The sequence below is a fragment of the Scyliorhinus canicula genome, chromosome 13 (assembly GCF_902713615.1).
Source record: "Scyliorhinus canicula chromosome 13, sScyCan1.1, whole genome shotgun sequence".
NCBI classification, from domain to species: domain Eukaryota; kingdom Metazoa; phylum Chordata; class Chondrichthyes; order Carcharhiniformes; family Scyliorhinidae; genus Scyliorhinus; species Scyliorhinus canicula.
This window is the reverse complement of record NC_052158.1, coordinates 22,716,358-22,741,376: the sequence shown is the minus strand read 5'-3', so window position 1 is coordinate 22,741,376 and position 25,019 is coordinate 22,716,358. Positions and strand designations below refer to the sequence as shown.

General features: G+C 44.2%; 1 protein-coding gene across 1 annotated transcript in view; it reads right to left on the bottom strand.

Moving 5' to 3' along the window:
* Positions 1–25,019, bottom strand: part of LOC119976524 (golgin subfamily A member 4-like) — a 1,176,663-nt gene that overhangs the window by 651,511 nt on the left and 500,133 nt on the right. The window contains exons 77-78 of the mRNA XM_038817077.1: positions 14,065–14,091; positions 6,182–6,208 (exon numbers count right to left, since the gene is read on the bottom strand). Of these exons, the coding sequence (XP_038673005.1) occupies positions 6,182–6,208; positions 14,065–14,091 (54 nt within the window). The remainder of the gene's footprint in view (positions 1–6,181; positions 6,209–14,064; positions 14,092–25,019) is intronic.

Sequence of the window (25,019 nt, the reverse complement as noted above, 5' to 3'; positions counted from 1 at the left end):
CCCAGTGCCACGTGCCAATGAGGCTAGAAACAGGAGGATAATGCATTTCAATACGTCGCCAAACTTGTGGTATAGGAGGGAGGATTGCAGATTTATGGACCATTGGTATCACTTCTTGTACATATAGGACATATACAAGAGGACGGGGTGCATATAAACTGGAGGGGCACAAATATCCTGGCTGGGAGATTTCCTGGAGTCGCTCAGCAGGATCGAACTCGTATGGCAGGGGCTGGTAACCAGAAAGTTACCTTAGAAGGTGTAATAACAGACGGGGAATAGGGAACAAAAATAAGAGAACATCACCGTGTATGATCAAACGCAGTGGTTTACAGTGTTGCTGTTCCAACGCCAGAAATGTAGCAGGTAAGGCAGATGAATATGAGCACTGATCAGTACTTGGTAATATGATATTGTGGCAATTAGAGAAACGTTGTTAAATTCAAGTCAGGGTTGTCAGCAGAACGTTGAAGGATATAGATGCTTCAGGAGAATTAGAGCGGGATGTAAAAGGGTTTGGGTGTAGCAATACTCGGTAAACAGAATATTATAGCGATACTTCCGGAGGACACCTCAGACGGCTTGCAAAATGAGGCAATCTGGGTAGAGCTCAGGATCAGAAAGTGGACAATCATAATGCTGAGGGTTCATTACAGCCTCCCCAACTGAAAGCGAGAGACAGAGGAGCAGATAGTGGCGAGATATTTCATAGGTGCAAAAGTAACAGGGTTGTTGTGGTAGAGAATTTTAACATCCCCTGTATTGACTGGGACTCAACTAGTGTTGGGATTAGAAGGAACAGATTGTGTAAGGTGTCTGCAGGAAGGCGTCTTTATGCAACATGTAAATTGTCGAACTCGGGAAGGGGCAGTACTGGACCTTATATTGAGAACGTTCTCTGGTAAGGCGGTTGAGTTTTCAATAGGAGAATATTTTGTGAAAAGTAAGCAGAATTTAGGGCAGCAAGTTGTACAAGTGGCTAGCACTGTGGGTTCAAAGCGCCAGGGTCCCAGGTTCAATTCCCGGCTTGGGTCACTGTCTATGCGGAGTCTGCACGTTCTCCCCATGTCTGCGTGGGTTTTCTCCGGAAGCTCCGATGCAGATTAGGTGGATGGACCATGCTAAATTGCCCTCAGTGGCCAAAAAGGATAGGAGAGGTTATCACATTACGGGGATAGGGTGGAAGTGAGAGCTTAAGTGAGTGGATGCAGACTCGATTGGCCAAATGGCCTCCTTCTGCACTGTATGTTCTATGTTCTAATTCCGTAGGTTTCAGGGTAGTTTTGGATAGGGACGAGGGTAACCCTCGTGTTGATGTGCCAAACTGGACAAAGACAAATTACGATAACATTAGACAGGAATTGAAGAAGTTGAATTATGTTTGGCTGTTGGGCGGTAAGTCAACATCGGAGATTTAGGAGTCTTTCAAGCAACAGTTGAATAGGATTCAGGAACATCACGTTCCTGAAACAACGAAGGATAAATTTGGAGCGTTTAGGGAGTATTGGATAACGAGGGATGTTGTGAATCTCGCCAAAAAGAAAAAAAGAGGCTTTTGTACGGTCTAGAAGTGTAAGGAAATGCGAAACCCTTGAAGAGTAGAAAGAAAGTAGGAAGATACTTAAGCGGAAAATTAGGAGGGCAAGGAGGGGTCATGAAAGCTTCTTGGCAAAAATGTTTATGGTGAATGCCAAAGCTTTATGTGCATATGTAAAAAGCAAGAGGCTGGTCAGTAAAATGATCCGACCACTTAAGGACCGTGGGGGAATGTATGTGCTGAGCTCGAGGAAATTGGCACGGTTCGAAATGAGTAGTTTGCATCAGTGTTCACCAACTAACATGATTTTGTGGAAGATGGTTCTTGGGTAGCGTGTGTGGCTAGTCTAGGCCATGTTCAGATGAAAAGTAGCAGGTATTGTGTGTTTTAGGAGACATTCAGGTAGATCCGTCTGCTTTGCCGGATGGGATTTAGCACAAAATACTGATGAGGATGTTTCTGCGGCCTTATTGACATCTTTGTGTGACCAATGGCTTCTGGTGAGAACCCAGAGGCCTGGAGAATAGCGAATATGATACCGCTGTTCAAGAAATGTAGCAGAGATAATCCTGGAAATTTGACGCTTGTGAGCCTCACGTCAGTAGTAGCTAAATTATTGGAGAGAATTATCGGGGACATGATTTATACCGATTTGGAAACAAACGGGTTCATTTGCGATAGACAGTATGGTTTTGTGAAGGAGGGTCGTGCCTCACTAACTTGATCGAGTTTTTTCAGGAGGTGACAAACTGGATTGATGAGGGGAGCGCGGTCGATGTTGTTTAAATGGACTTCAGTAAAGCTTTTGACAAAGTGCATCATGGCAAACTGGTACAAAAGATGAAGTCACACGGGATCAGAGCATAGGTGACAAGATTGGTGCAGGATTGACTCGGTCACATGAGGAAAAGGCTGTCAGTTGAATAGTGCTTTTTGCATGGGAGCACGTGACTAGTAGTGTTCCACAGGGATATGTGCTGGAGCCTCTGTGGTTTGTAGTACACATAAACGATTTTGTGAAAAATGTAACTTGTCTGTTTCGTAGGTTTGCGGATGTCACAAAAGTTGGTGGTTTGGCACAATGTGTTGAGGATTGTCAGCGGATAGCGCAGGACATAAATAGTGGTGAGACCTGTGCAGAGAAATGGCAAATGGAGTACAATGTAGACAAATGTCTAATGGAGTTTGGTAAGCCTACCATTGATGGAAATTTACCGCAAATGGCAAAGCTCCTAAGAATATAGAAAGTCAGAGTGAACTGGGCTTTCACGTTCACAGATCTTTGACAGTGGCAACACAAGTGGACAACGTAGGAAATAAAGCATAAGGATTGCTTGCCGTCATTGGACCGGTGTTCGGTATAAATACTGAAAAGTTATCCTGCAGTTGTAAGGCTGTACGACGAATATTGTGCAGAATATTAATCGCCACACATCCAGAAGGAAATGGAGTTTCTGGAAAGCGTGCAGAGGAGGTTTACCAGGATGTTGCCTGGTCTGGATTGTATAAATTATGCATAGAGGCTAAATATACTTGGACTTTTTCATCAGATCGACGGAGGTTCAGGGGTGACATCAAGATAATAAAGGGCATGGATAGAGTGTATGAGCAGGCACTCTTTCCCAGGGTGGCGGAGACGGTCCCAAGGCTAAAGGTTTAATTACAGAAATTTAGAGGAGCTGTACAAGGCACTTTTGTTTACACAGCGGGCGGTGAACGTCTGGAACTGTTGCCAGTGGTGGTTGTGGAAGCAGAGACATTAACGGAATTCAAAGACAGTCTGGAACTGTTGCCAGTGGTGGTTGTGGAAGCAGAGACATTAACGGAATTCAAAGACATTTTGACAAATGTATGGCTAGGATAGCTATATATGGATATTGCACAAGGAAGTGCCGAAGGTTTTGGTCAAGGGTCGTATAATGACCGGTACAGGATTGGAAGGCCAAAGGGCCTGTTCCTGTGCTGCATTCTTCATTGTTTTTTATCAAGGAGAAAAAAACATTTGGAGGGTGGTATTCAGACTCCCAATCTGCAGTGGTAATGTTGGGAATAACATTAGACAGGAAATCAGAGATTCATGGGGTAAACTTGTTTCGGGGTATACAGAGTAGTTGGCTGAAATTAGTCACAGTACAATAGAGTATGATTTTGTGGTGAGGGGACCGGATGATTTTCTGCATCAGTATGTTGGGGAACCAACAAGGAAACCGACCATCTTGGACTAGGTGTTCTACAGTGAGAACGGATTAGTTGGCAAACAACTTGCTAAATAACATTTGGGGATGAGAAATCATAATATTTTAAAATTCTTTATCAAGGTGAACAGTAAAGTAGTTGAATCTGAGAGCAGGTTCCCGAACATTAATAAAGGTACCTACGATGCTCTGATGCATAAGGTGGCTATGACGGAGTAGGAAACAGTTCTCAAAAAAAAGAAGGCAGACAGGCACTTGCAAGCACTCGAGGAACGAATAAGTAAAACCAGATGTAGTTTATGACTATTTGGCCCTCGAGTAGAAATGGAACTGTGGCCAAACCATGACTTTTAAGCGCAAATAGGGATAGTATTATATCCAAAGAAGAGGCAGACAAATTAGCTTGAAAAAGCAATACACCCAGTTTAAAATTTAGCAAAGGCGATCAAGAGATTCATGTGGAAGAGGGAAAGAAAATTTGTACGGAAATTAGCGGGATACAGAAATACTGCCTGCAAATGCTTCCATATGTATGTAAAGAGAAAAGGATTGATAAAAACTATATCGGCCACTGACAGTCAGAAAGGGGGGAATTGATAACAGGGAACAAAGAAATAGATGAGGAACGAAATTCGTAAATTGTTTCTGTCTTCATAAAGGAAGACATGAATAATATACAGGATGCTCTGAGAAAAACAGGGTTTAGTCAGGAACTGGAGAAAATTAGTATTTGTAAAGACATGGTTTGTGAAAATTAATGGGAATTAATGTGGACAAATTTCCAAAGCTTGGTAATCATCTCAGAATGTTGAAGGAAGTGGCCAAAGAAGGCCAAAGAGACATTTTCCAAAATTAATTGGAGTCTGGAATGGATCCTACAAATCACTTGATAGGAAATGTAATCGCGCAATTCAAAAAGGAAGGTACAGAGAATTCAGGGAACTATATACCACTGAACCGGTCGTGCGAAGTTGCTGAACTCTATTATCAAGGATTTCATAGCACAGCATTTGGAAAAAAAGTAGTGTACTCGGACAAAGCCAGCATGGATTTATCGGAACGAAAATCATCATTGACAAATCTACTAAAATTCTTTGAAGATGTAACGGACAGAGATGACTAGGGAGAACAAGTGGACGTGGATTATTTTGACTTTCAGAAGACTTTCGATAAGTTCTCACATAGCAGCCTAATTGGGTACGATTCAGAAAATGATTGGCAGGAATAAATTGATGGAGAGGTTGATATGAAGGAGGGGTTTGTGGGGTGGGGTGCGGGTTTGTTCACAGCAAATTGTCAGTTGTCGTGTCAGATTTGAACGCATAAACAGATTTGTATGAAGTACTCAGCGTGTTCGGTAATTCAATACTGTACCTTAAGCTTTGCTGGAGACAAATTATTCTTCAAAATGTGATCACATGTCATGTTTTCAGACAAACGTAACAATTTCTTTCCGTTAACGTCGTTCTGCTATGAAACTCAATTTTGTCTATGCTTTCTTTTTTTTTTGTAAATATAGAGTACCCAATCCTTTTTTCAAATTAAAGAGCAATTTTGGGTGGCCAATCCTCCTAATTTGCACATCTTTATGGGATGAATCGACGCAAGCAATTGGAGATTATGCCAACTCCACACAAACAGTGACCCAGAGCCGGGATCGAACCTGGGGCATGTGAGGCAGCAGGGGAACTCCATTTTGTGTTGCTTATCTTTGCATACATATTTAGCAGTTAGTATCGACCAGATTAATATTGGCCAATTTCAAAACATATAACTGATGTTCACAAATGCCGGCTAAATGCAATTGCGTTTTGTGTGCATACATTAATGCGGATTATGTTGTGCAAATTGGAAATTATCCATTGGCCACAGTTTAGTAATATAGTACAGCAATTATCACGGGTTTTCCTTTCCATCAATTCTAATGGTACGAACAGAAAATTCGAATGATCACCTCCAAATGCGGATGTGCTTCGAGAATGGATGTTCTTCGGTATATAAAAGCTGAGGACACCACAAGAAATTCCAATTGACTACTAGAACTTCAATTCTCGAAGTCAAAAGGATAGCGACTGAAATAATTGCCATTATTCTGATGTGTTCATGGTTATACCTATGTTGCTTGGTATATATTTTTGTTTTTTGAGCTATTGCACGTTGACATAAAAGATTTTCTGCGCAACATTAATGATAAGATGTTCGCATAATTCGTCGCGTTATATTTGGAAGTACATGAGGCAATGCATTTATTCATGAGCAAAATTATGTAACCGAGAGATATCTGAAGTAATAACAGAAACGAAAAGTTAGCTCTGACTTTCACACAATGATCCTTACATATTTGCAGCACGTCAGATGTATCTATCTCATCTATTTTGTATGATACCAGAGATCAAGTAAATATATTAAGATTTGGTAAATTTATATACAGCGTAGTTGACAAATTTACCGATATCTTTTGCCAGCATCTGTTTCACTGTAAGAAAATCACACAAAATCGAAACAAATTATTTTGAATTACCATATATTTAAGCAAACAAACAAGAAGATATATTGGCATTGGTCTTCACTTCGTATTTATGTTAATATTCTGCGTATTCGGACGCAGATCATCCCCAATAGTCTGTGTACTTGCGCTAAAGCCAATGAAACATTTGCAATTCATGATTACCTTGCACTGTTTTTCAAGGCATTTGAAAACAAAAAATTACTAATCGTCTCATTGTATTACAACATTAGATATATGATAACATTCAAGGCTATGGACCGAGCGCTGGAAACTGTGATTCGGTAGGAACGTCAGGTGTCTTTCATGCGATGGTGCAGACGCAACGGCAGAATGGTCTCTTCTGCGCTTAATTATTCAGTGATTCTGTGATTTTCAGCAAGTATTTAAACAATAAGCTCGGAACGCTATTTACAAACAAACGCTAGACTATTTTATGGTTCCTGTGCTGAATTTCATCTGCTGCAGCACAAATTTGAAGACAGCAAATCGAAAGCGATCCTCTGAATTGAGGTGCTTGCAACTGACCATAAAGCATGTGCGTTCTGTATTTGCAGTCCCTATATTGGCATTATTTAGTATCACTAATGCTTAAAAGATGTTTGGAATCCAAACTATGCCACATGAATATTCGTTATTATTCGTGGCTCACATTTCGGACACGTATCAGCAACATTGAATGCTTTATCTTGCACCCATATAAAGGGTCAGTCGTCATAGCATCACATAAGGTTTCGGCAGCTGAGTAGCTGCTGTGCAAATCGATGCTCAAATCTGTGTTATGCGAAACATTTCGAATGGCGTCTCTTTATTCCTGGGAAATAAGAAAACAGCACAAATCGCTTTCGCATTTTTGGAATATGCCTGGATATGTTTGACTGCTTTCCCAGGACGTTTCCTCCATCATCCATCAGTGCATGGCTCATGCCCTGAAACAATTGAGTCACTGCGCTTGTTAGAAAACAGGTAGATCTGGTAGTCCTCCTCACCAAAAATTAAGGAGATTCTAAGGAATGTTTTGCAACCCCGCTCGTTTGTTAAGAGTTGTTTAAAATAAATCGCAAGAAGGCGCTGCTGGGCAGAGGGAAGCTCTAAATTCTACACTTCACAATCAGACAGGGTAACAGGACATGGCTTAGTAGATGAGGGACACCGTCGAGACGTGCAATGCCTTGGATCAGTGCTGGCTGTGAGATATATTTTGAGCCCACCATACACCTCAAGGCGTGCATTATGATTTGCGTGGGAAATGATTATCCCTGCTTTTTAATCAAAAATTAGAGGAGCCAAATCATTTTTCTTTTTTCAATGAAGGGGCAATTTAGCATGGCCAATCAACTTAACCAGCACATCTTTGATTTGAGGGGGTGAAACCCACGCAGTCATGTGGAGAATGTGCAAACTGCACCCCGACACTGACCCAGGGCCGGGATTCGAACCCGGGTCCTCAGCGTAAGTGCCAACCACTGTGTAACATGCCGAACCGACTGTCCTTGGTTAAGTAGAGAATAGAATCGAAATGGGCCCCGCAATACATGGACGCGTTTGCCCAATCGAACGTAGATTTTGGGGCAGATCCTGCACTGGCTACGGTGTACTCAACTTGCAAATACACTCTCGAAGTGATTGACAACCACACCAGACTTATGGACAGTTCTGATGCTGAGGTGCACGGCCTTAAGCGGCTAGTATTATACTCCCAGTGCCTCGTGAGATAGAAAGCGGATATATGAACGACATCAACCAGCAATCTTCGTGCAGTGAACTATTTCGCTACATTGTGGAAGTACGCTGGCCACCCATAACAACATAGAGGCATCAAAGTGACAAGTGGACAATGTGTTGCAAAGCACGAACAAGATCAAGGTACAGTTGGAGGAATACATCCGGATGCAGGAGTGGTATACGTGGACCAGTCTGGCTTTGTACAGCAAGAATGACGAAAGTCTGATTATTTGATGTACGTTCCTCTGTGTCTGATGCGTTGAATTGACTACCATAGAACATAGAACAGTACAGCACAGAACAGGCCCTTCGGCCCTCAATGTTGTGCCGAGCCATGCTCACCCTACTCAAACCCACGTATCCACCCTATACCCGTAACCCAACAACTCCCCCCCCCCCCCTAACCTTACTTTTATTAGGACACTACGGGCAATTTAGCATGGCCAATCCACCTAACCCGCACATCTTTGGACTGTGGGAGGAAACCGGAGCACCCGGAGGAAACCCACGCACACAGGGGGAGGACGTGCAGACTCCACACAGACAGTAACCCAGCCGGGAATCGAACCTGGGACCCTGGAGCTGTGAAGCATTTATGCTAACCACCATGCTACCCTGCTGCCCCTAAAAGACTATGTTTCACTGTGTCAACCAGGCTGCACTGCAACGTCTATTCACAGGCGCGATCCGACTACTGATAGGCACGGGGGCTTTGACCTGCTCCGTTTCTGACCTGGGCCGATTCACCCCTCTTTACACGACCTGGTGATCCCGGATTCCTCCGGGGCACCATATCGATGCCCAGCTTAGTGAGGACACCTGATCGGCATAGTCCGCAGTAGCCCAGAACTCCTGATCTCAAGCAATCCGATAGCCTCAGCCTCCGAGTCTCCGGATTACAGGCGCGCGCCACCGCGCCCAAATTACCATTCTCTGCAAGAGCCCATAAATCTTCACTGGCTCCTTTCGTCTGCCTGGTTCCGCACTCTCAGGAATTTCGTGATCCCTATACAATCAGCTCCTACTCAGAAATAACTTGCAATACAGTACATTGACAGAATTGTATCAAATTGGAACAATGTTTTCTGATGACAGACATTCATCGCTTAGTCAGAGAGCTAATGCGGAAGGGTATTTGTGTCACCAATGTTTCAGGTGATTCATGTTGGTCAACTCCTAAGATCTTAATCACTACAGACGCTACTCCTCAATCAGATTGATTAACTTGGGGGGAGCAGGGAGGCGCGCGCGTGGTTAAGATCAAGGAGAAATTGGGAAGCAGAGTTGGGAGGGGAGATCAATTAGGGACTTTGGAGCGAGGCACTGCATAGGCTAAACGGGGCCTCCTTTTGTGCAAAAATGAGCATGATACAGTTCAAGGTGGTGCAAACGGTGCATATAACTCAGGCGAGAATGGGTGGGTTCTTTAGGGTTGGCAGCTGAGTGTCAGATGTGTGGGTGAGGGACAGAGAATCACGTGGGCATGTGTTAGTGTTGTGAGAAAATGGGAAAAATCTGGGGGGGAGTGCTTGCGATCTTTGCAGGATAGTGGAGGAGGAGGTGGGCAGGCTGGCGATACTTAGGTTTTCAAAGAATACAGGTCTGAGGCGCCGGAATGTGGCGACTAGGGCCTTTTCACAGTAACTTCATTTGAAGCCTATTTGTGACAATAAGCGATTTTCATTTTCATTTCATTTCATTTCATTATGGAGAGGGGGAAGGTAAATGTCATGGCCTTCGCCTCTTTGATTGCACGGCGGCGAATTTTTGGAGTGACGGTCGGCATGAACACTGGGGTAGTTGCTTGGTAAGGTGAACTGTACGACTTCCTGCGCGTGGAGAGGATAAAGTATGTGTTAGGGGCTCTGCAGTGGGGTTTGAGAAAACGTCGGGGATGTCTGTGACCGTGGTTGAGGAGCTGTTCGTTGTAGGGGCGGGGGGACGGGGTGGACTGAGTGGGCAAGGATGAACAAGGGGGAAAACTTATAAAGACTATTGTTGATTTCTGTGAAGTCTGGTCCCCAGGGTGATTGTTTGCTGTAACCTGTATTGATACATATTTGTAATAAAATACATTTTTAAAAATTAGTTGATTCACTTGACAGATGTAACGGAATAGTTGCAGCCTGTGACTGCAGTGGTGTCGATGCTGAATTGGCGTAACATAAGACCACAAGACATAGAAGCAGAATTAGGCGACTGAGCCCATCCGGTCTGATCCGCCATCCAATCATGACATTTTCTCATCCCGATTTTCCTGCCTTCTCGCCATAACCCCTGATCCCATTATTAACCAAGAATATATCTATCACTGTCTTAAATACACTCACTGATGTGACCTCCCCAGCCTTCTGCGGCAAAGAGTTCAAAAGATTCATCACCCTCTGGCTGAAGAAATTCTTCCTCATCTCTGTTTTGAAGGATCGTCTCTTTAGTCTGAGATGGTGCCCTCTGGTTCCAGTTTCTCCCACAAGTGGACACATCCTCTCTAGTTCCATTAATCCAGTCCTCGCAGTGTCCTGTAAGTTTCAATAAGATCCCGCCTCATCCTTCTGAACTCCAACGAGTACAGAACCAGAGTCCTCAACCGTTCCATATACAAATTGTTCATTCCAGGGATCATTCTTGTGAAACTCATCTGGACCCTTTCCAAGGCCAGAACATCCTTCCTGAGACACAGGGCCCAAAACTGCTCATAATACTCCATATGGGGTCTCGCAAAAGTGTTATACAGCCTCAGATGTACCTCCCTGGTCTTGTGTTCTAGCCCTCTTGACATGAATGTTAACATTATATTTCCCATCCTAACTACCGACTGAACCTGTACGGTAACCTGAAGGGAATCGTGAACAAGGACTCCCAAGTCCCTTTGTGCTTCTGATTTCCTAAGCATTTCCCCATTTTGAAAATAGTCTATGCCTACGTTCGTCCTTCCAAAGTACATTAACTCACATATTTCCACATTGTATTTCATTTGCAACTTCATTACCCATTCTCCTAGCTTGTCAAAAATCCTTCTGCAGACCCCTTGCTTACTCAATACTGCCTGTCCCTCCACAGATCTTTGTATCATCTGCAAATTTAGCAACAGTGTCTTCAATTCCTTCTTCCCGATCATCAATATATGTCGTGAGACGTTGTGGTCCCGGCACAGACCACTGCGGCACACCACTAGTCACCGGCTGCCATCCTGAAAACGACCCCTTTATCCCCACTCTCTGCCTTCTGCCAATCCTCTATTCATGCCAGGATATTACCCTTAACATCATGGGCTTTTAAATTATTTAACAGTCTCCTATGCGGCACCTTGTCAAGGCCTCCTGAAATCTAAATAAATCACGACCACTCGTTTTTCTTTGTCTAACTTCCTTGTTACGTTCCCAAAGAACTCTTACATATTTGTCAGACACCACGTCCCTATGCCAAATCCGTGCTGACTCCGCCCTATTTAACCATCAGAGTACTTTGCGATCTCACCTTTAATAACAGACTCGTAAATCTTACAAATGACCGAAGTCCGGCTAACCGGCCTTCAGTTTCCTGTCATCTGCCTCCCTCCCTTCTGAAACAATGGTGTTTCCACTTTCCAATCCTCTGCTTCCCTTCTTGCCTCCAGTGATTCCTGAAAGATCAGCAGCAATGCCTCCACCATTTCCTGAGCTATCTCTTTTAGGACCCCGTGGTGAGTCGTCCATCCGGTCCAGGTGATCTATTTGCCTTAAGACCTTTCAGTTTCCCCAGAAACTACTCCTTCGTAATGTTCACTGCACTCACTTCTACCCCCTGGTCCTCCTGGAGCTTTGGCATCCCATTCGTGCCTTTCACCGTGAAAACTAATGCAACCTAACAATTCAATTCTTCTGCCATTTCTTCGTTTCCTGCTATTACTTTCCTGCCACATTTTCCAGTGGTCCGAAGTCTATTCTTACTTCTCGGAAAAGGACGACGTTGCCATGCCTAAGAGCACTGGAAATAATCTTGCATTGCCACTAAGCATTGTGCTCTACAAATATCTGTCCTCACGGTCAGGTTATGCCAGTACAGCTTCATTTGTCATGATATGTCGAAAATTTCACGAATATATAAGGTAACAAGACAATCTTACTCTGGTTGATTGCGCCCCACTATCTAAGACGCTAGTATCTCAACACAATGGGACCTAATGCAATCAATAAAGGAAGGTGAACAGCTTCCATATCTGCTGCAAAAGGCGATCATTGGGCATCTCCTAACATGAGATAATATCCAAATGGAATTCATCAGCGTGTATGCATTCCTATTTCACTTGCTTCATCAGACAGTGGTTGCTCCGTTGAATGGACTAGCAGAGCTGCATGCACATTGGTTGAATTTTCATGGCATATTCTATGGCGAATTTTCATCAACAGGATACTAATTTTTTAGCCACAGTTATGGTTAAAAGAAAACATGTTTTCAAGCAAAATGTTAACTTTATCGAGATCTGGATCGATTCCTTTGAAAGAAGTTATTCACGCTAACCAGAGAGTCTGCGGAGAAACGGCAAGAAGCGTTCAGGAAAATGCTGGGGAAAGCAGCAATGTGAAGGTAGAGGAACGTCACAGTTCACACCTCGGTAGCACTGGTCCCGAGAGTGCCAACCGCGGTTATTCGGTCTTCAGCCGAGTGATAGCAGGTGTCAGCGGCACTGTTTTTAATGAGCAGGAACACAGTAGTAAACCGCTCAATGCATCCCAGTTGTGTTCCACTGTACTCACTGAACTTCTAATCTTCCTTCAAATTTGCCAGAAATATCGCCAAAATAAAAGAAAAGGATGTGATGTGAGAGTCGCTCGTGTGATGTAAATGCTGTTTTTTTAAACTTTGGCAGTTAAACGCCCTGCCAAAAACAGGAAACTCAGTACGCAAAAAAAATACTGGCTGCAATCATATTCTACAGAACGGCAGACGGTTGAGGTTGTTGGTTATCAATCATCTCACTCCCTTTATTTTGTATTCTGCTGATTTATCAATGCCTTCCTTTCTTCGGGTCAGAATTCGAGATGCCCGCTGCACATTCCTTATTTTTCAGGTAATAATATACCTCTGCACATATGCAAGAGAACACGAATTGCAGTTAGGCAGCGTATCAAAGTTGTAAATTTAGATTCGTGCATTTAAGCACGATCAAAATCAAGACATAATCCAGCCACAAGAAGGGCAATGATATTTCAATCACTGATTCTCTAACAATCATCATTCTTACTGCGATGGTTGATGGTAAACTTAACAAACAGGGAGAGCTAAATAGTGTTGATGCACGAGTAGATCAGAGGCTTCAATTCTACGACGTGTAAATCATCAATTGTCCTCCTGCAAGTTACGAAAGCAATGGACTCCTCTCAATTTGTCTCGGGATCGCCTCACCATGTGTAGTTGAGAACACAGACAGAGTGCGGGACAAAATCGCCCACTTGATTTACACACCATGTACCACCTTAAACGTTGAAACTGTCCACCTGCCGTGAAGCAGTGGAAGTGGCATACGCGCCATACAGAACTCAATTCAGCAAGTCACAAATGCTTCGGCAATTGCACCATCCGAATCTGCGACCAGTAATACCTTTAAATGTCAGGCGTCCGACACATGGAAATACGCTGATCGTTTTGATCCCCTTCCTTGTTGATGTATGTAAGAACAAAGTTAGCCAACTTGTGACTGAGTGCATTTAGAGTCAGAATGTGAGGTTATGAAAGTATGAATGAGGACATATTCATGTTAAATGGTATAATTAAACTCACTGTAAAAGCTAGTCAAGGTTAGTGCTTAACTGCACGTCACTGTTCTAACTTGAGAGCACGACTACTTGGAAGGATAATGGCAGCAGTGGCATGAGACACCCCAACATGGAAATTCTACCCCAAGTCACAAAACGAATATCCCACTTTCTCCGCTATTGATGGGTCATTCTGGTTTGAAAACCGCTCCTGAACGATGACCTGGAGGTATCTAAACAGACGGCCTACAGCACTTTAAGAAGGAAGTTCAGCCCGACCTTATTACGGGCAATTCGGGGTTTTTCACGTAATGGGCAATAATGTTGTGTTCACTTCCTCTGGAAGAATGCATAAATCATACTCACTGCTCTCTGCAATAAGTCTTTCCAGATCTAGAAATGAAAAACAAATCGCTTAGGTTTGATTTACCATAATTACATCATAAACTTTTGAGTAATGCATGAGGGAATCGATTTTCTAAGCATTGTTTGCAATTCACATCACACGATACGCACAAACTTAGTTGCACTGATGATGACGAAAATAGCATTGCAAAACGTCCTTTCAAACGGCTCTGACAAAGATTTCGGCGTTTATATCGTGAAATATGATGTTTTATGTTATTTTCCTGGTGCGAAGGTCAGGATATCACAGATAGCGTGCTGAAATTTCGTCAAGCGAGTGGGCACGACTCAACCATTATATAAAGAGTTTGCAATACTGGAAGATAAGAAAAATCATGGACTTTCGCTGGAGCAAAATCAGGGAACGAGGGAGGGGGGCTAACAAGTAGTATTTCGCATTTTTAAAGCATGGCATTAATTCCTGTGCTATGTGGTTCCAAAGCGTACAATTATGAAAACAGTGGCGGTTAATGACTGACTGGAATCCCAAGGTCGGACAGAGCGCTTCCGACTATGAGTGGATACAAGCATTTGGAGCAGTTATGGTATTTCTCTATGTTACTTGTTACACGATTAACGCACCGAGCCGATTTTTCAAAGAGCATTATGTTTAGTTTTGTTGTGGACGATATAAACGATATCAGCAGAAGAGGCTGGAAAAAATGAAAGGAGAGAAAACTCATTGCTAAAAAAAACTGTAATCAATAAATAGAACCAGTGAATGATGTGGGTGACATAGAATATGCAAGTCAATGTTTCACAAGCATGTCAGTAACTTTCCTGGATTTAGGGGAGCACAGTTGATAAGCTCCAGCAGAAATAATGTTTGGTGGATAAATATATTGTGCATTGACCAAATTATTTTAAAACTGCGGAGATCAAAGGGCTTAAATTTCAACGACAGAACGTATTGGTAACAGATGTGGAAGGGTAAAAAGAGATGGTGTTACCTTTGAATAAGACAAATATTTCGTGTTGGAAAGTTAAGCTGTCGTGAATGAGATAAGAAAAGGACTTCCGATGGCGCCCATGGAATGAATGGTTGCACATTTATTGGTTCCCGTTCGAACTGGTGAGCCGTTTCAAATTCCTAGGGGTGCACATCACCAAAAATCTATCCTGGTCCACTCACGACGAAGCAATCACCAAGAAAGCACAACAGCGCCTATACTTCCTCAGGAAACTAAGGAAATTCGGCATGTCCACATTAACCCTTACCAACTTTTACAGATGCACTATAGAAAGCATCCTATCGGGCTGCATCACAGCCTGGTATGGCAACTGCTCGGCCCAGGACTGCAAGGAACTTCAGAGAGTCGTGAATACCGCCCAGTCCATCACACGAATCTGCCTCCCATCCATTGATTCCATCTACACCTCCCGCTGCCGGGGGAAAGCAGGCAGCATAATCAAGGATCCCTCCCACCCGGCTTACTCACTTTTCCAACTTCTTCCATAGGGCAGGAGATTCAGAAGTCTGAGAACACGAACGAACAGACTCAAAAACAGCTTCCTCCCCACTCTCACCAGACTCCTAAATGACCCTCTTATGGACTGACCTCATTAACACTACACCCACGTATGCTTCATCCAATGCCAATGCTTATGTAGTTACATTGTATATATTGTGTTGCCCTATTATGTATTCTCATGTATTTTCTTGTATTTTCTTGAATTCTGTTTAATTCCCTTTTCTTCCCATGTACTGTATGATCTGTTGACCTGCTTGCAGAAAAATACTTTTCACTGTACCTCGGTATACGTGACAATAAACAAATCCAATCCAATCCAAGTAAAATTCGATGGTCTTTTTCACCAGAATTAGCAGGTGTTGGTTGATGAAAGGTACATAAGCACCGAGAGATAGTGGTTCTCAGCCGGAACGTCCGGTTTATGTCTTACTTGACCAGAGGTGAGACGAACAATCCACATCAGCTTGAGTTAGAGGGCATTCAAACTGAAATACAAGAAAGAATAGCAGGGAGTGATCTGCGGCATTTCCCGCCCAATGTCTGCCGATCAACTGGTGGAGTTATGAATGCACAGTTCCAGTTGCAGAGACTGAATGCCTCAGAGGACCTGGCGAAGGTGGTGGAGCCATTGAGGACGGCAATCTAGAGAGTTGAGTAGAGATTGGAGGTGCAGGGCCAGGTTCTCCAGTACGTCTCGGTAGAGGTCGAGATGGCGCTTGTTTTGGTGTGTCAAAAACTATTGAGGGAGAAGGTGGAGGACCTCGAGGAGTGGTCAAGGAGGCGTACCCACCGATTTTGGCGCTGCCTGAAGGGATCGAGGGTGAGCAGGCCACAAAATATGAGGCAATATGTTCGAAATGTTGTTGGGGTACGGGTCCTTGACCGCCCCCGCCCCCTTCCCTGATATGCTTCGGGCGTACAGTGCGCTGCATGTCTAACGAGGGAGAGGTTCCGAGACAATGACGGCATTGCTGCAACATTTCTTGACGAAGAAATTATTTTGATGTTGGTGAAGCAGACAAGAAAGTAGGAATGCAACGAGCAGAAAATTTACTTGAACTTGGGAGCACAGTTAGCAAAGAGGAGAGCCAGTTATACCCAGATCACGATTGCCCTCTCCAAGAAAGGGGTGAGATTTTGAGTGTTGTTCCCCACTCGATTGTATGTCAAAGCGCTGGAATTGGAGCTCTATTTCGACACGCCAGACAACGAGGGATTACTTCGGAGAGACGGAGGTATGTTGCCTCCGGGTGCCAAGGCCAGGGATGTCTCGGATCGTGTCTTCAGGTTCTTGAAGGGGGAGGGTGAGCAGCCATAATTTGTGGTACACATTGGTACCAACGACGTCGGAAGGAAAAGGGGTGTGGAGGTAATAAAAAAGTTTCGGGAGTTAGTCTGGAAGTTAAAGGCCAGGACAGACAGAGTTGTCATCTCTGGTTTGTTGCCGGTGCCACGTGATAGCGAAGCAAGGAATAGGGAGAGAGTGCAGTTGATCATGGGGCTGCAGGAATGGTGCCGGAGGGAAGGCTTCAGGTGTTTGGATAATTGGATCGCATACTGGGGAAGATGGGACCTGTACAAGCAGGATGGGTTGCATCTGAACCAGAGGGGCACCAATATCCTGGGAGGGAGGTTTTCTAGTAGTCTTCGGGATCGTTCAAACTAATTTGGCAGAGGAATGGGAACCGGATTTGTAGGCCAGCAACTGAGGAAGCCGATTTTCGCGACGCCAAAGCGTATAGTGACGCAGTGGTGGAGGTAACACAGACAAAGGAGAGTACTTGGAGGCAAGGAGATTGGTTGAAGTGTGTATACTTCAACGCAAGAAGCATCAGGAATAAGGTGGGTGAACATAAGGCATGGATCGGCACTTGGGACTACGATGTGCTGGCCATCACGGTAACTTGGATAGAAGAGGGGCAGAAATGTTCGCTGGAGGTCCGTGGTTATACATGTTTCAACAAGATTAGGAAGGATGGTAAAAGAGGTGGCGGTGGCATTGTTAATTTGGGATAGTATAACAGCTGCAGAAAGGCAGTTTGAGGAGGTTCTGCCGACTTTGGTAGTATGGGTTGAAGTCAGAAATAGGAAAGGAGCAGTCACCTTGTTGGGAGTTTTCTATAGGCACCCCAATAGCAGCAGAGGTGTGGAGGAACAGATTGGGAAACAGCTTTTGGAAAGGTGCACAAGTCAAAGTGTAGTAGTCACGGGTGACTTCAACTTCCCAAACATTGAGTGGATGAGGTGGTGTTTGTGCAGTGTGTCCAGGAAGCTTTTCTAACACAGTATGCAGATTGTCCGACCAGAGGGGAGGCCATATTGGATTTTGTACTTGGTAATGATCCAGGGGAGGTGATAGATTTGTTAGTGGGGGAGCATTTTGGAGGTAATGACCACATTTCTGTGACTTTCTCTTTAGAAATGGAGAGGGATAGGTGCGTGCAACAGGACAAGGTTTACAATTGGGGGGAGGGTAAATACAATGCTGTCAGACAAGAATTGACGTACATAAGTTGGGAACATAGGCTGTCAGGGAAGGACACAAGTGACATGTGGAACTTGTTCAAGGAACAGGTACTGCGCGTCGTCTTTAGTATGTATGTCCCTGTCAGGCAGGTCGAGTGAGGGAACCATGGTTGACAAGAGAGGTTGAATGTCTTGTTAAGAGGAAGAAGGAGACTCATGTAAGGCTGAGGAAACAATGTTCAGGCAGGACGCTGGAGGGATACAAGATAGCCAGGTGGGAACTGAGGAAGGGGATTAGGAGAGCTAAGAGAGGGCATGAACAATCTTTGGCTGGTAGGAGCAAGGAAAAACCCAAGGCCTTTTACACATATGTGAGAAATATGTGATTGACTATAGCGAGGGTAGGTCCAATGAAGGAAAGTAGTGGAGATTGTGTATTGAGACTGAAGAGATAGGAGAGGTTTTGAACGAGTACCTTTTTCAGAATTTACAAACGAGAGGGGCCATATTGTTGGAGAGGACAGTGTGAAACAGACGGGTAAACTCGTGGAGATGTGTTGGGCGTTTTAAAGAACTTGAGGGTAGACAAGTCCACCAGGCCTGACGGGATATATCCAAAGATTCTATGGGAAGCAATAAATGAAATTGCAGAGCCGTTGGCAATTATCTTTTCGTCCTCACTTTCAACAGGGGTGGTACCAGGGGATTGGAGAGTGGTGAATGCCGTGCGCCGGTTCAGAAAAGGGAAGAGGGATAACCTGGGAATTACAGCCCAGGTAGTATTACTTCGGTGGTATGCAAAGTAATGGAAAGAATACTGAGGGATAGGATTTCTGAGCATCTGGAAAGACACTGCTTGATTAGGGATAGTCCGCACGGATTTGTGAGGGGTAGGCCTTGCCATACAAGTCTTATTGACTTCTTTGAGGAGGTGACCAAGCATGTGGATGAAGGTAAAGCAGTGGATGTAGTGTACATGGATTTTAGTAAGGCATTTGATCAGGTTCCCCATGGTAGGCTTATGCAGAAAGTAAGGAGGCATGGGATAGTGGGAAATTTGGCCAGTTGGATAACGAACTGGCTAACCGATAGAAGTCAGAGAATGATGGTGGATGGCAAATATTCAGCCTGGAGCACAGTTAGCAGTGGCGTACCGCAGGGATCAGTTCTGGGACCTCTGCTGTTTGTGACTTTCATTAATGACTTGGATGAGGGAGTTGACGGTTGGGTCAGTAAATTTGCAGATTATATGAAGATTGGTGGAGTTGTGGATAGTGAGGAGGGGTGTTGTCGGTTGCAAAGAGACATAGATAGGATGCAGAGCTGGGCTGACAAGTGTGCAGATGGAGTTTACCCCTGACAAGTGTGAGGTTGTCCATTTTGGAAGGACAAATATGAATGCAGAATACAGGGTTAACGGTAGGGTTCTTGGCAATGTAGAGGAACAGAGAGATCTTGGGGTCTATGTTCATAGATCTTTGAAAGTTGCCACTCAAGTGGATAGAGCTGTGAAGAATGCCTGTGGTGTTCCAGCGTTTATTAGCAGTGTGATTGAATTTAAGTGCCGTGAGGTCATGATGCAGCTGTACTAAACCTTGGTAAGGCCACATTTGGAGTACTGTGTGCAGTTCTGGTCACCTCATTTTAGGAAGGATGTGGAAGCTTTTGAAAAAGTGCAAAGGAGATTTACCAGGATGTTGCTTGGAATGGACAGTAGGAGTTACGAGCAAAGGTTGAGGGTGCTAAGCCTTTTCTCATTAGAACGGAGAAGGATGAGGGGCGACTTGATAGAGGTTTATAAGATGATCAGGGGAATAGATAGAGTAGACAGTCAGAGACTTTTTCCCCGGGTGGAACAAACTATTCCAAGGGGGACATAAATTTAAGGTAAATGGTGTAAGATACAGGGGAGATGTCAGAGGTAGATTCTTTACCCACAGTGTAGTGGGGGCATGGAATGCACTGCCTGAGAAGCAGTTGAGTCGGAGACGTTAGGGACCTTCAAGCGGATTTTGGATAGGTACATGTATTATGGTAGAATAATGGAGTGTAGATTAATTTGTTCTTAAGGGCAGCACGGTAGCATTGTAGATAGCACAATTGCTTCACATCTGCAGGATCCCAGGTTCGATTTCGGCTTGTGTCACTGTCTGTGTGGAGTCTGCACATCCTCCCCGTGCGTGCACGGGTGTCCCCCGCATCCTCCGGTTTCCTCCCACAGTCCGAAGATGTGCAGGTTTGGTGGATTGGCCATGATAAATTGCCCTTCGTGTCCAAAATTCTATGATTCTATGATCTATGATTAACCTTGGCCAAAAGTTCGGCACAACATCGTGGGCCGAAAGGCCTGTTCTGTGCTGTATTTCTCTATGTTCTATGTTCTATGAGACCATGAACTGGGTGGTTTGTAACAGCATTGGACCATGGAGATGTTAAGGTGGGGAATGTGGATTTGTGGATGGCTGTATTTGTGGTCACAGTTACGGAGTGGGTGCGTGTCTCCTTGTTGACGCTTCACTTTTCATAGATTTCATTGAATTTACACTGCAGAAGGAGGCCATTCGGCCCATGGAGTCTGCACTGGCTCTTGGAAAGTGCACCCTACCCAAGCCCATACATCCACCCTATCCCCATAACCCAGTAACACCACCTAACTCTGAGGGCAATTTGGATCGAAGGATAATTTAGCCTGGCCAATCCACCAAACCTGTCCATCGTTGAACGGTGGCAGGTAACCGGAGCACACGGAGGAAACCCACGCTCACACGGGCAGACTCCATATAGATAGTGACCAAGCCGGAATTCGAACTTGGGACTCTGGAGCTGTGAAGTATTTGTGCTAACCACTATGCTACCGTGCTGCCCAGTGTTGTGTGCGTTTCGGGGAGTGGGGATGAGGGGTGGGTGGTTGAAGAGGAAGTGGTTTGTGTCCTCGAAAGGGGGCATCATGCCAGCTGGTGAGCTACTTGACGGGAGTGAAGAGGGAGTAGGGTTGAAGGTTCGTTTTGTTATTGTTCCTGTGTTGGCGGGGAGGGAAGGGAGGCTGACACTAGCGGAGTTCACAAGGAAGAGTTGGGAAGGAGGGGATGGCGGCAGATATAATGGGGTGTGCGAGGGTTTGGGGCGGGTGGATTTGGGGGAGCTCGTTTCCCAACTCCCATCTCACACTTGATACCTCTTTCGATCTGCGTCAGGGTGATGTTGTTATTCTATTTTGGTTCTCTATTTCCACCAGTCATAGATCAGAGTATTTACAGTACAGAAGGAGGCCATTCGTCCCATAAAGTCGGCAGCTGCTCTTGAAAAGAACGCCCTACCCAAGCCCCACCTCCACCTTATCCCCATAACCCAGTAACCCCATCCAATACCAAGCACAACTTTCGATACTAAGGGCAATTTAATATCGCCAATCCACCTAACCTACACATCTTTGGACTGTGAAAAGAAACCGGTGCAGCCGGAGGAAACCCACGCAGACACGGGGAGAACGTCCAGACTCGGCACAGGCAGTGACTTAAGCCGGCAATCGAACCTGGGCACATGGAGCTGTGAAGCAATTGCTCTAACCATTATGCTACCGCGCTGCTCACATTTATCACACCTGCTAAACTAACATTCTGGTTCCCAACTCCCGCCATACTTGTTTAACTCTGACAAACGTCCCAGCCATGATATGTTCTGGGTTTTATCGACGTTGAACTAATTTTGGAAGGGCATTTTGGAGATTATGGAAAAGGCATTAGGCGGAAATAGCTCCGAGTCCCGAGGTTGCGACATTTGGAATTTCGGATGATGGGGAAGCCGGGGGTGGGGGGGAGGGGGGTGGTGGGGGGGGGGGGGGGCTGCAGTTCGGAGAGATGCCGATGTTTATGCCTTTGCATTCTTCATAGCCCGGATAGGGAATTTATTCTGCTGTCAGGACTGCGTGCCACCGATGGCCGGGGTATGACTGGGTGACTTGACTGAATTCTGGCAGCTAGAAAATTAGTTTATTGACTTTTATAAGGAGGATTAAGTCGTGCGTGGAGAGTGGGATAGATTGAGGTTTTGTTTGTTTTGGTTTGAGGTCTCTGATTCGGAGACAAAAGGTGTGAAAACGCCGTTGGTTTTCGGGGCGGTCGGCTGGCAAATGGTTGGTTTCCAAGGGAAGGATGTTTTTTTCTGGTTTGTTGTCATAGTTGGGGGCTGTATTCCCGTTATTTTTTTCCGTTTTGTGCTTGTTAGTATATAAATCTGGCTTCAATACAATGATATCTTAATAAAACGCAAGCAAAACATCACAGTTGAAAGTTTGGAAGAGAGAAATACATGGTGGAAGGGCATGCTGTGCTGCATTGGTATTCGATGCAGAGGAACAATTCTGCAGTTAAATTACAGTGATTTGAAAAAGTGTACTGGTTACTGATATGTAATGTCCGTTGCTTCCGCATCCGTTATTGTCACGTTAGACTGAAGGGTAAAAACGCAAATAATTTCTGAAATGTTATCCTGAGACATGCCTCAAATTTATGCAATATGTGACTGCATCTGGAAGGGAGCCGCTGCAGAAACTGACGCCCGAAATAAGGTAGGAAATTTGGTACAGGTAGATCAATCGTGTAAGAGTGATAATTTATTGTGAAGCTTGGAGGAATATTCCAGAGGAGCAAGATACATCTTAAAGCAGAACGTCGAAGTTGAAGGATTGCTTCACTCAATGGAGGGAAATGGATGTGATCACAGTAAAAAGCAAAAAAAAAACATTCCAGGGAAAGTGGGATGGTAATTGATGAGCACATATAACAGTATATTTTCTTCACTCCGTGTATGCTGTTTGACTTGCTGAGTCTTCTCAGCATTTTCTCTATTCAGTTCAGATTTCCAATTTCCTCATTCAAAGAATTTAAAGTGCAGAAAGTGGCGATTCGGCCCCTCGAAACGTCACCGGCTCTTGGAAAGAGCACCTTACCCAAGCTCCATGACCCAATAATCCCACGCAACACTAAGGACACTTTTGGACACTAAGGGCAATTTAGCATGGCCAATCCACCTAACCTGCACATCTTGGGACTTGGGAGCACCCACGCATACACAGGGAGAACGTACAGACTCCGCACAGACAGTGACCCAAGCCGGGAATCGAACCTGGGACCATGGATCTGTGAAGCAATTGTGCTAACCACTATTCTACCGTGATGCCCATTTCATTTCCATTCGTCATTCGTTCATTTCACTTCTTTTTTACTTAACTATAACTGGGAAACGCCAGTTAACTGACCTCGGAAACAAGCATCTGACCGTGAATCCAGAAACTACAACTGGCTTCAAAAGAATGATCTAGAGAGAAACATGCCGGTTGAAATTCATGAAAGGCAATTGACCTAAACAATATCGACCGAGCTGCGGTCCATCTTACTTTTCGCTTATTTTTTACGTCATTAGAAAAAAACAAATTAAGTTGTAATCTGTACTGTCGTAACATGAAACATTTAACGGGATTCAAATCGACACTTCGCTTGCTGTGGTTGTTCCTGCTATAACTTTACTATGTGCGCATTCTTAATGAGATAAGTCTCCAGCCTGCAGCTAATACATTGATGTTCAATAACTATACGATACCAAGGATCATAGGAACAAAACAATATGATCGAGCGATTTGGAAGCAAGGACAGGCCACTCGACTGCCGGAGCATGGCTTCACAATATTATGATTGATCCGATGATCACCTCAACTACATATCCCATCCTAACCCTCTCATCTTTCACAATTTTGTTGATCAGCAATCGCTCTACCTCTTCCTTGAAATATATTTAAAGATGCAATAGATGCATCGCAGTTTTCGGAAGTGTTAAAAAAATTTAACGATTGTAAGCGAAAGAAAACACATCTCTGGCTCAAATAAACGATCCCATGATTTTAGCGGTGCCCCCTTGCGCCAGTTTCTACAAATAGACAAAGCATGATTTCAACATCCAGCCTGCCAGAACTCCTCAGAATCTTATCACAGACTCACTGAATTTTTAAAACGCTGAAGGAGGCCATTTGGCCTATTTTGTCTATCGCTCTCCAAACAAATAGCATGAATTACTGCCATTCCCCTGCATTTCACCCGTACCCCTGCGCATTGTTGCTATTGAACTAATCAGCTCATGAATGCCTTCATTGAATTTGCTTCAGCGACATTTGTGTATCTACATTCCAGACTCTAAACATACAGAGTATGAAAGCGTTTTTAATGTTCCCTTACGCCATGTTTGCTACTATTATAAATCTCTTTAGTCTGTGCCCTCTCATTATTCATCTTTTTATGAGCGTCAAGGTTTTATCGTTATCTGCTCTGACCAGCCGTTCATATTGAGCACATATCTATCAAATCTTTCCTTAGCCCTCTTTTCTCAAAGGAGAATAGTCACAACCGGTCTAATCTATTCTCTGAACGTAAGCTTTTCACCCCTGTAAACATTATTGGAAACATCTTCTGTCCTCTCTCCAGTGTTCTCTTTTCGCCCCGAACGTGGCGCCAAGAACTGTACAGTATATTACAGCTGAGTTCGAAATATTGTCTCATGTAAGTTCAGCATAGTCTTGCTTCCTATAATAACAGCCAATTTGGTATCCACTTCAGCACTGCACATTTATTCCATCGCCTGTAACTCTTATCACAAGTATTTTGTGAAGGCATGTGTCCAATGTATTTTAAAAGTCGTGTAAACCACATGAACCGTATTTCCCTTTCCGTCTCAATTTGTCACTTTTCAAAAACAACCAGTAAGTTATTTAAATACAATTTATCCATGAGAAAGAAATCCATACTGGCTATTACAAATGAGCGATTTCGCATTTGAATATAAACGCTATACCTACAAAATAGCTTCTGGAATCTTGCTCACCACTGATATTAAACTGACAAGGTCGTAAAATCTGCTATCGTGAAGTATTCTAGCACCTCTCCTGAATCAAGTAGAAACATGGAAAAATATGGTCACTGGCACTACAAT